Source organism: Tachypleus tridentatus, chromosome 13 (assembly GCF_004210375.1).
Source record: "Tachypleus tridentatus isolate NWPU-2018 chromosome 13, ASM421037v1, whole genome shotgun sequence".
Lineage (NCBI taxonomy): Eukaryota > Metazoa > Arthropoda > Merostomata > Xiphosura > Limulidae > Tachypleus > Tachypleus tridentatus.
This window is the reverse complement of record NC_134837.1, coordinates 240,718,284-240,728,911: the sequence shown is the minus strand read 5'-3', so window position 1 is coordinate 240,728,911 and position 10,628 is coordinate 240,718,284. Positions and strand designations below refer to the sequence as shown.

At 31.6% G+C, this 10,628-nt stretch overlaps 1 protein-coding gene across 4 annotated transcripts in view; it reads right to left on the bottom strand.

Annotated features, from left to right (window-relative positions):
* Window positions 1-322: 322 nt before the first annotated feature.
* The window catches only part of LOC143240892 (neural cell adhesion molecule 1-like), a 76,643-nt gene continuing 66,337 nt past the window's right edge, over window positions 323-10,628 (bottom strand). For 3 of the 4 annotated variants that reach the window (XM_076484129.1, XM_076484130.1, XM_076484131.1), the window contains 4 exons: window positions 8,275-8,308; window positions 4,400-4,560; window positions 3,401-3,598; window positions 323-2,263 (listed from right to left, as the gene is read on the bottom strand). In XM_076484129.1, coding sequence (XP_076340244.1) covers window positions 2,103-2,263; window positions 3,401-3,598; window positions 4,400-4,560; window positions 8,275-8,308 — 554 coding nt within the window. In that variant the 3' untranslated portion in view covers window positions 323-2,102. Of the gene's footprint in view, window positions 2,264-3,400; window positions 3,599-4,399; window positions 4,561-8,274; window positions 8,311-10,628 lie in introns of those variants that run through there. The other variant, XM_076484132.1, reaches the window with a different exon arrangement.

The following is a 10,628-nucleotide window of genomic DNA, read 5'->3' as shown; positions in this document are numbered from 1 at the left end:
ATGTTTCTGGCAAAATAAAAAAAAATTTGAAAATGAGATTGGAATCGTCACAATATTAATAAGAGAACTTTTCCACCTGACTCTCCTGGGAGTCTAAAACCCAACATATGCAAATACCCACAAAGAAGAATTTGCATCTGCAGCTTATTTCCAACTTAAAGTAGTTAAATGTTTGTTTTAATAATAAATAACAAGAACCTAGATCCTATTTCCCAGTACAAACACAGAAATTGTTTTTGCTAAACAATTAATGAGAAGCCACATTTTATGAACTAGTTGGTCAAGTGTACAAATTAAGTAATGAAACAATTTAACACACACACACATGGCAAATAATTTTATATCATTTATGATGTCATACAACTTATATATAGGATGAATATGCTGTTAACATCTCTTCCTAAATACAGAATTGATAGTGATTTGTAAAACTATGAAGTATATGAAAAGTATACTGACAATCATTTGACTGAGACCAGATAGAAAAGGTTACTTGCATGGCAGTTGAACTTTCATTTGTGCAAAACAGCTCATTAAAAAAAAAAAATTTGAATACTTGCATGGCTAACAAATTATTTATATTAAAGTTTTCAAAATTTATTGACCAAATTATCCACAATTAAGAATGAAAAACAAAATTGTATTCTATGATATCAAAAACACTTTAACAAAGAAGAGAGAAAATAACATTAAATATGGCATGAACATAAAAACGCTTTTCAAACTAAAGTAGGAAAGTTACTTTTTAAATGCAAGTGATAACAATGTTGATTACAGGAAGCTGAATTACACAAAATAAACTACTGAAATAAAGCTGAAACATTACTAAAATGTACATATAATACAATTATAGAAATAAAGGAAGTTTTGTATGTAATTAAATGCTATATAAAAGTTCAAAAATACAAGCTACCATACTTTATTTTAAACACACTATTTTAATATATATATATGTGTGATGCTTAACTTTAAAATAACAGTTAAAAACCATCAAAAACTTGATTTTGTTAGAGTATTTCAGTTTGAAGTTTCAAAAATATATTTTATATATCACAAAAAAGAAACAATAATTACATTATTTAAAAAAGATATATGTGGTTGCAGTTTACCTGACAGTTCTGATATTTTTTATTATGAAAATTTGGAAAGTTCATGTAATGTATATACTATACACAACTCCAAGGTCACATATTAAATATAATGAACAAAAATGTAAGTTGTTTTAGTAAATATGTAAGAGGTATAAAGCATTTAATAGTAACAAAACCTTGAGCACCATTTTACAGCTAAATAACAAGGGAATTGTGTTTAATACGTTTTATTCATACATGGCACAAAATCTGCTAGCCTAATGTTCTGCTAAAAAGATAAAACTGGTACAAGACCACAACCAATTCTGTGATGAAACTAGATTAGAAGCATCAATTCCAGAAACAAATCAGCACTAAATGAATATGATGAGTATCTTGTATTCAATTACTTTTGATGCATTTTGAAACTGAGTATGTGTGTGTGTGTCATTACAAAACTGAACTTTAAAGATAAAATATCAATGTAGTCATATACCATAAACAAGTATAATGACACGGTTTGAAAGTCAGTCCTGGAAAAAGTTACTTTCACACATTGTCTAGTACTATCTTACAAGTCTTATGTACACTTTTCATAAGTAAACCATCATACAGGAATGTTTATAGAAGTTTTTGAGCTTAAAATTTGTAATTTCATAGCTTATAGCTATAACAGCCTGTTGAATCCCTTTATGACACACCAACCTCATATCTTCCATGATGAACTGTTCCAGCAATAGTCTGATCACTTTTTTGCTCTACCTGGTCAGAACAATGTAAATCAACATATGTTTTCATTATGTTAGAAGTGCTTCATCAACCATGGACATTTCTACATAGCACCCTTTACTTTTTTTCAGCTTATGATTCATTCACTTATTGAAGAAGTTGATGACAGAAAAAAAACCAAAAACTTAAGTTCATTCTTAAGGCAATTCTTGTAACCACATTAATCCAGGACTAACCTTAACTTCCTTTCAATCTGCAAGTCATTAAAAAAAAAAAAAAGACTTTTGGTTTTCAAATACCATTTCAAACAATAATTTCATGCACAACCCGACGATTGCGAGAGTTAGGTGTTGAGTATCCACTTTCTAGACTTTCATCAAAACTTAAGGAGATCTGCTGAGTTTTATCATCTTCATTGATAGCATATGGATTTGGCAATCCACTAACATCATAATAGGGTGAATCTAACAAGATAAAAAGAGCAAGTATTTTATTTCAGGCTACCCTTTTTAGATAAGCCTGAAAAAGATGAACTTCGACTAACACAAACTAATTTAATCCATAACATCAGTATGTTACCCTCTTCAATAGTATGTCATAGACAAACATTTGTTTCTTTCACAAACATGTACAAGTCAAATTTCTGTAACGTTTTACAAAGTTTTCTGTTAATAAATGTTCATGGAGAGAAAACATTTGGCTACTTACATTTTATAGAAGTTACCATGGTAACTACAGAAATGGGGTTTAATCCAATAATAACTAAGTTTCAACCAAACACCTCCAATAATGTGTGGAGAGTTCACCAAATATACGTCCTTATTCTTTAAGTATCAAATATACACTATATTAGTGGTTCACAGCCTTTTTACAACTGAGAACCAGCTAGTTTCAATCTCAAAATTTCATAGGCCATTTTGTAAGATTAACTTTCTTAACGTAATTGAACATTACATCATAAAACACTATTTCAATACTCATATTTTAAAACATGCTTTATTTTTATTCATCCCGTAGATCAAAAGTAAGGAACTACTGCTTTATCTCATGAGAGTTGAGTAAACATTATATACACTTAAGTCTTCAATTACTCTTGTTTATGGCACATGGTACGTGGGCACATGCACTCTCACATTTATTATAAAGACAAAATCAACTATAAAAACATTTCCTTAGAATGACTTTTTTTTTTTTTATGAAAATTAGATTTATTTAACCAAGGTTTAACACTATTTCTTTAAATTATATTTCAGTTTCAAAACTGATATTCCAATGCAAATAAAAATCATTTAGTGCCCAGAACACACACATCTGCAGCAAGTTTCCAATAGTGATATTAAAAGTTATTAAATTTGACATCTTAGATTGGAATGAAATATGTACAAGCTTCAACAATGCCATTTCACTATTGATATTCATCATAATATCATTCAAACTCAATCAACTACACACTTTACTACTGTAGTTCTAGTATTTTATAATTTAATGCAGACAAACAAAAAAACTCATTAGTGGTTCCATACAGTTTGAACAGTTTTAGGTATTCTAATACTCATACTATTGGTTATATTCTCATTTAAAATACAAAAACACATGCTTACGCAAATGCTCCCTGTTCTTCATATTCATGACATCTTCTGTCAATGGTTGGTAATCTTCTGGGTAATAGTAACCATTAGGTATCCCACCATCATAGGTATGGTACGAACTTTCTCGAGGCAATTCCCCCTCAGATTTCATCCACAGATCAGAATGACTATCATTACCACTTGGATCTCGTTCTGGCAGGTACATCATTCCTATAGATCAGTAAAATGGTACAGAAACGCAGTCTCAAACTTAAAATACACGGAAAATTTTCAGGTATTTGTAAGTTACAAAGTATTTCACAAATTTCACATGAATTACTTTATACACTTTGTATTTGCTAGCTTAAGGGGTAAGGGTGCTCCCCAACTAAGAGAATAGTTAAAAGAATTAAACAATAGCCAAAATAATACTCAGTATTTTAGAAACTGCAAATAAAATTATTTTTCTCTAACTATAAATTACACTTCATATTTTACGTTTTTTTTAAAATCAAGTTTTATTAATAGGACAGGCAAAAACTGATAAAAGTGTTATTCCTCTTAACCATTGTGGTAAATGTCTTGATATACTTTTTGACAGTTATAGGAATTCTTTTGAGGTCACAGATTTGTTATATGTTCAGTTAATCATGTAAGCATGTAATTTGGAATTTAAGTATCTTCAGTGATGGAAGGCTTTATGAAATTAAGTTTGGTCACTATGAAAAAGTAACCATGTGCAAAACATAATAATAATAAACACTTTCAATATAAAAATCTACTTTTCAGTTACAGAGTTTAAAATCTTCAAAAATTCAGTGTACAAACTAAATATGCAGTTACTGTCACATTTCCACAAAGGGTCTTGCAATTATAAAAAAATTAAATTATTAAGACAGATTTACTCTTAAATACATTGAATTCAAAACTTATTTCAATAAATATTTTTTAAAACAATGTTGAACTCAATGTATTAAGAGTAAATCTGTTTTAATAATTTATTAAAGAAAGACCAATGTTAAAAAGGCCTACCATTAGCATGATGTTGGCTAGGCAGAAGGTGTCCATTAAGACTTTGAATGGAAGTTGTATACATGGGAGCCTTACTGATATCATCCATATTTCCTTCTACATTTTTATTACCACCATTACTGTCTGGGTAATAAGGAGGAGATATTGTCTTTGGTTGAACACTGAAATTATTAACACATTTAATTGTACAATTTCATTAGTATAAGAAGTTTAATTTGAAAAAAAATATAAAAACTTATTCATTTTATCATTACCAGAACTAAGTTTTTAAATGATATGCTACAGCTATCACTACATTATGAAGTTTAATAATTTCATGACTTAATGTACACAAACTGTTCAGTGTACAGTTGTCTGTTGAAAAACTTCTAGTCAGAAGGCCAAAACATACAAGATGATTCTTGATGACGAAAAACCCACTTGAAATGAAAATGCATCTCAGAACGGCTGTTATGGGTTTTAACACTGTTACTGATAAGAAGAGAACAACGTTTTGACCTTCCTTGGTCATCTTCAGGTTAAGAAAGAGAGAATTGACCATTGATGAACATGTCTTAGGGACAACAGTATAAACAGTTACGAGATCGTAAGAGGCATTGCAGGCATTGTTAGGTTATTAATTAGGATAGATAAAAAGGTGTTCCTTTATATTGGTTTAATTTTGGTTTTAGTTGCTGTATAAGTAAAGCTTCTTTGATTTTGCATTTGTTTATTTGTTTCTCTACTTAATATCTAGGCATTTTCTAAGGTTATGTTGTGTTTATTTGATTTACAGTATTCAAAAACATGTGAAGGTGTTTGTGTTCTTTGAATCTAGTTTCCATCTTTCAATTTGTTTCTGTAATATAAAAATCGTGACAGTTGTTGCATTGTATTTTGTAAATTAGTTTGGTGTTGTGTTTGTCAGTGTAGTTTTTACATAGTATGGTCATTAGTTTTGTACCTGGTTTTTAAATAAATTTGATATTAACTACGATGTCGTATTTTGTTGCTAGTTTTTGCCAAATGTTAGTTATTTTTCTGCTGATGTCAGGAACATATGGTATGAAGCAGTATAAGGTTTTGTAGTTTGTTCTATCTTGGGATTTATTATTTTTATTGTTGTTGATCTAGGTGTTTGCATATAATTTTTTCCATGGTTTTTTGAGGAAATTTGTTGATGTTAATGAAGTGTTTCATTTTGTTGATTTCATCGTTAATTTTATCAAGTGAGCATAGTGTTGTGGCTGTGTTTATTTGGTTTCTTAATATGTTGAGTTTTTGTTTTGCTTCATGTGCTGAGTCCCAAGAAATGTATAATCCAGTATGAATGTTTTTTCTGCGATTTTCTGTTTTGAATTGTGAATCAGTTCTAGTGATTTTGAGTTTAAGAAATGCTATTTGGTTAGTTTTTCCTGTTCCCAGGTGAACTTAACGTTGGGGTGTATTGTATTAACGTGATTAAAAAAAACTGTGTGTTCTATAGATGACTATGGAAATTGTATCATCAACATACCTGTACCAGTACAGTGGTGGGTGTAAGGCTGAATTGATCACTTGTGATTCAATCTGTGTCAAAAATATTGGCTAGAACTGGTGACAGTTCTAGGTAAGACAGTCTCAGGAAAAATTTATTCTTACCTATGAAAGACTGACTCATACACACCACAACTATATGGCACCCCCAAACCTCACAAACATGGTAGTCCACTATGACCCATAATATCGACCTATGAATCTTTTAACTACAACCTCAGTAAATATATAAATGTGGACATTTCCTAAATATGTAACATCAACTGGCTCCTTTTTCAAAGACTCTTTCAACTTTAAATCTATTCTTAATCAACTAAATCAAAGCCTTAATGGCCAGTTTTGACATAATTTCCCTCTTCACAGAAGTCCCAACAACTGAAGCCTGCAAGATAGCTTTAGACCTTTATATTCAAGACCCCAACCCATTGATACACATCCCCCAGCAACCAATTAGCAACCTTATAGAATTCACTACCACCTAAACTAACTTCATGTTCAATAACCAAAACTATCTACAAATAAATGGCCTAAGTATAGGGAATCCCATGTCACCAGTTCTAGCCAACATTTTTATGACATGAAGTGAATCGCAAGTGATCAATTCAGCCTTACACCCATCACTATACTGGTACAGGGATGTTTATGATACAATTGCAGGATTCACATCTACAGAACACACACTTAGTTTTTTCAATCATGTTAACTCGATACACCCCAACATTAAGTTCACCTGTGAACAAGAAAAAAACTAACCAAATAGCATTTCTTTAACTTCAAGATCACTAAAACTGATACACAATTCAAAATAGAATTTCACAGAAAAATCAACCATACTAAAATATACATTCCCTAAGACTCAGCACATGAAACATAAAAACTCAACATCAAGACACCAAATAAATACAGCTACAAAACTATGCTCACCTGATAAAATTATTGATGAAATCAAGAAAATAAAACACTTCATCAACATCAATAAATATCCTCAAAAATTGTGGAAAAAATTATACGCACACACGTAGACCAAACAAACAAACAACAATAAATCCTAAGATAGAACAAACTACAAAACCTTATACTGCTGCATACCATATGGTACTGATATCAGCAAAATATAACAAACATTTGGAAAAACTTAACGAAATACAACATTGCAGTAAACACCAAATTTATTCAAAAACCAGTTACAAAACTAAAGTCCATACTATGTAAAAACTACACTGACAAACTCAACACCAACATAATTTATAAAATACAATGCAACAAATGCCACAATTTTTATATTATAGAAACAAGCATAAAAATGGAAACTAAATTCAAAGAACACAAAAAAAACGCCTTCATACACGTTTGAACACTGCAAATCAAATAAACACAACATAATCATAGAAAACACCCAGATATTAAGTAGGGAAACAAACACCAAATCAAAGAAGCCCTACTTATACAGCAACTAAAACCAAAATAAAGCAAATATAAAGGAACACTTTTATACCTAAACTAATTAATAACCTAACATCTACCTGCAACGCCCCCTACAATCCCGTACCCATTTACACTCCCGTCCCTGAGACATGTCCGTCAATAGTCACATTCAAATTCTCTCTTCCTTCGCCTGAAGATGACCTGGGAAGGTCACAACGTTGTTCTCTCCTTTTAAATAACAGTGTTAATACCTATAAAAGCCATTCCAAGATACATACGTGAGATGAGAACAAGGTTTACCATTCTGAAACATTTTATTGCTATATTTTAGTATAATGCTAAAACAAATGCTATCATACATGGAACTGTTTGTAGTAGTAATTAGTAATCATAGCACTCATACTTTACTGTGAGAAATTATAAAGTAAATATTTTTTAATGAAGTACTTTTTTGTGAAATATTGCATGAAAAGAGGGTTTGAGTTGTATATGGATAAAGTGCACAACTCATTTCATCAAAATCATTGAATATACAGATCAAAATTTTCATTGATGTTACTGACATAAACTAATATTTTTATACAATAAAAGTGCTATCCTTTGTTGAAAAAACAAGTTTTTAAAAAATTCCACATTTTGAATACAACATTTAAATTTCACATCAATAAAGATATAATCAAACCCTCACATCAAACCTTGAGAAAGTTATGTTCCTGTTGTGAGGAAAATACTTTTATTTAAAATTATGTTCTCTTATATAAAAAAGGTTGTACATACCAGTTATACCAAAGTGTAAACTTTTTTTTTTTTTTATGGATATTTGTGTGTGGTTCATTCATTACATGACATTACATAACTATCAATGACCACCTTACCAATTCTAAGAATCAAAACACAAGTTTAGACATAATGAGCTTAAATATTATTAGACTTACTCTGTTCCCTTCATTTCATAATCTTTCTTGTTAGCTATAATTGAAGAGAAACATATATGTTACTATCTGAAAGTACAATTTTAAGTCCTAAATGCTATTTAACAGTAAAATTAGTTTAGAACGCAACTAAGTTTCACTATTTACGCATCTTTGTTGAGTACTAATGAAAAAAGATGTTTAGATGAGGTTTTTGATCCATGATCGAAAAAAAAAAAAAAAATCTAAGTGCATTGGAAAGTACCAACTAACTGTTAACCCTGTCCTACAGGTTTTTTTCACACAACATGATGCTAAAGTGCCCGAGTATCACGTGAAATTCTGCAATATTTGTTTGACATGCAGCTATGCTTGAGAATATGGCAATAAGAACTGGTTGTTTTAGTAGGTGATTAGAAGAGAGCTTGCTATGGGCATGAAATGTGGAGTTGAAAGTATATATGAATGATGATACATTAAGTTATAATCACTCAAGAGAAAATGTGATCCTAGGATTTTTAATTGCTAAAATTCTTTACTCCACTTTTCCAATAATATTAAAAGAATATGCTTAACTTGTACCTGTATAGGCAATTTGTTAAATAAGAGTATCCATAAAAACCATTAAATGACCTAAAACAAGGAAAGAGTTAAACCTTCTCTCCAATACAGTGTTTAATATATACACTACATGGCCAAAAATATTTGGACATCCAACCATCACACCCACATGTGCTTGTTGAGCATCTCATTCCAAAACCATGGGCATTAAAATGGATTTGCTCCCCCCTTTGCTGCCATAACAGCCTCCACTCTTCTGGGAAGGTTTTTCATTAGATTTTGGAACATGGCTGCAGGAATTTGCTCCTATTCAGCCATAAGAGCATTAGTGAGGTTGAGCAAGAAGGCCTTGCTTGCAGTCAGCATTCCAATTCATCTCAAAGGTGTTCGATGGGGTTGAGGTCAAAGCTCTGTGCAGGTCAGTCAAGTTCTTCCACACCAACCTTGGCAAACCATGTCTTTATTGACCTTGCTTTGTGTATGGGAGCATTGTCATGCTGAAACAAAAAAGGGCCTTTTCCAAACTGTTGCCACAAAGTTGGAAGCACACAATTCTCTAGAATCTCACTGTACGCTGTTACGTTAAGATTTTCCTTCAGTGGAACTAAAGAGCCTAGCCCACACCATGAAAAACAGCCCCAGACAATTATTCTTCTGCCACAAAACTTTACAGTTGGTACTATGCATTACGGAAGGTAGTGTTTTCCTGGCAACTGGCAAACCTAGATTTATCCATCAGACTGCCAGATAGTGAAGTGTGATTCATCACTCCAGAGAATGCATTTCCCCTACTCCAGAGTCCAATGGCATTGTGATCTTATGTTTGTGTGTGACTGCTCAGCCATGGAAACCCATTTCATGAAGCTCCCAATTACCAGTTCTTGTGCTGATGTTGCTTCCTGAGGCAATTTGGAACTCTGTAGTGAGCGTTGCAACTGGACAGACGATTTCTATGCATTACATGCTTCAGCACTCAGTGAACCTGTTCTTTGAGCTTCTATGGTCTACCACTTCATGGCTGACTTGTTGTTGCTCCTAGATATTTCCACTTCACAAGAACAGCATTTACAGTTGACTGGGGCAGCTCTAGCAGGGTAAAAATTTGACAAACTGACTTGTTGGATCAGTGGCAACCTACAACAATGCTACATTGAAAGTCACTGAGCTCTTCAGTATGACCCATTCTATTGCCAGTGTTTGTCTATGGAGATTGCATGGCCATATGTTTGATTTTATGCACCTGTTAGCTGAAATAGCCAAACCCACTAATTAGAATGGGTGTCCACATACTTTTGGCTGCTCACACGCATGTGTGGGTGCATATGTTGTTTTAAATCATTTAATATAAAGATTATCTTTCATTGACAGCTGAGTATGTGTATTTAAGACTAATCTAAGCTTTATAATCTACCAAGAACCTTGAGAAATTGCTAACAGCAAGGGTATCCAAGTGACAAAATAATGTATTCCAACCTTTGTAATAAAGAATTTAAAAATATATTTCATTAGCTACACTCACCATAAGGTTGACTTTAGGTTTTGCTGTAAGTATGTGAATTGCTCTGATCAGAGATTATTATCATCTCTTGTTGTTGATTTTATGTAATAGCTATAATGAAAGCCATCCCATCTCAATGCCATATAAATGTCTTAGATTTTAATAAATTAATACGCATATAGTGATATACAAAAGATACTATAACATGTAGACTATTCCATTACATGTAGTTTTAAGATGCTCTGTAATTTACCAAAACAGTGACCCAAATAGCACATTCAGACACCAATACATTTTGTAACTGATAAAAACAAAAAAA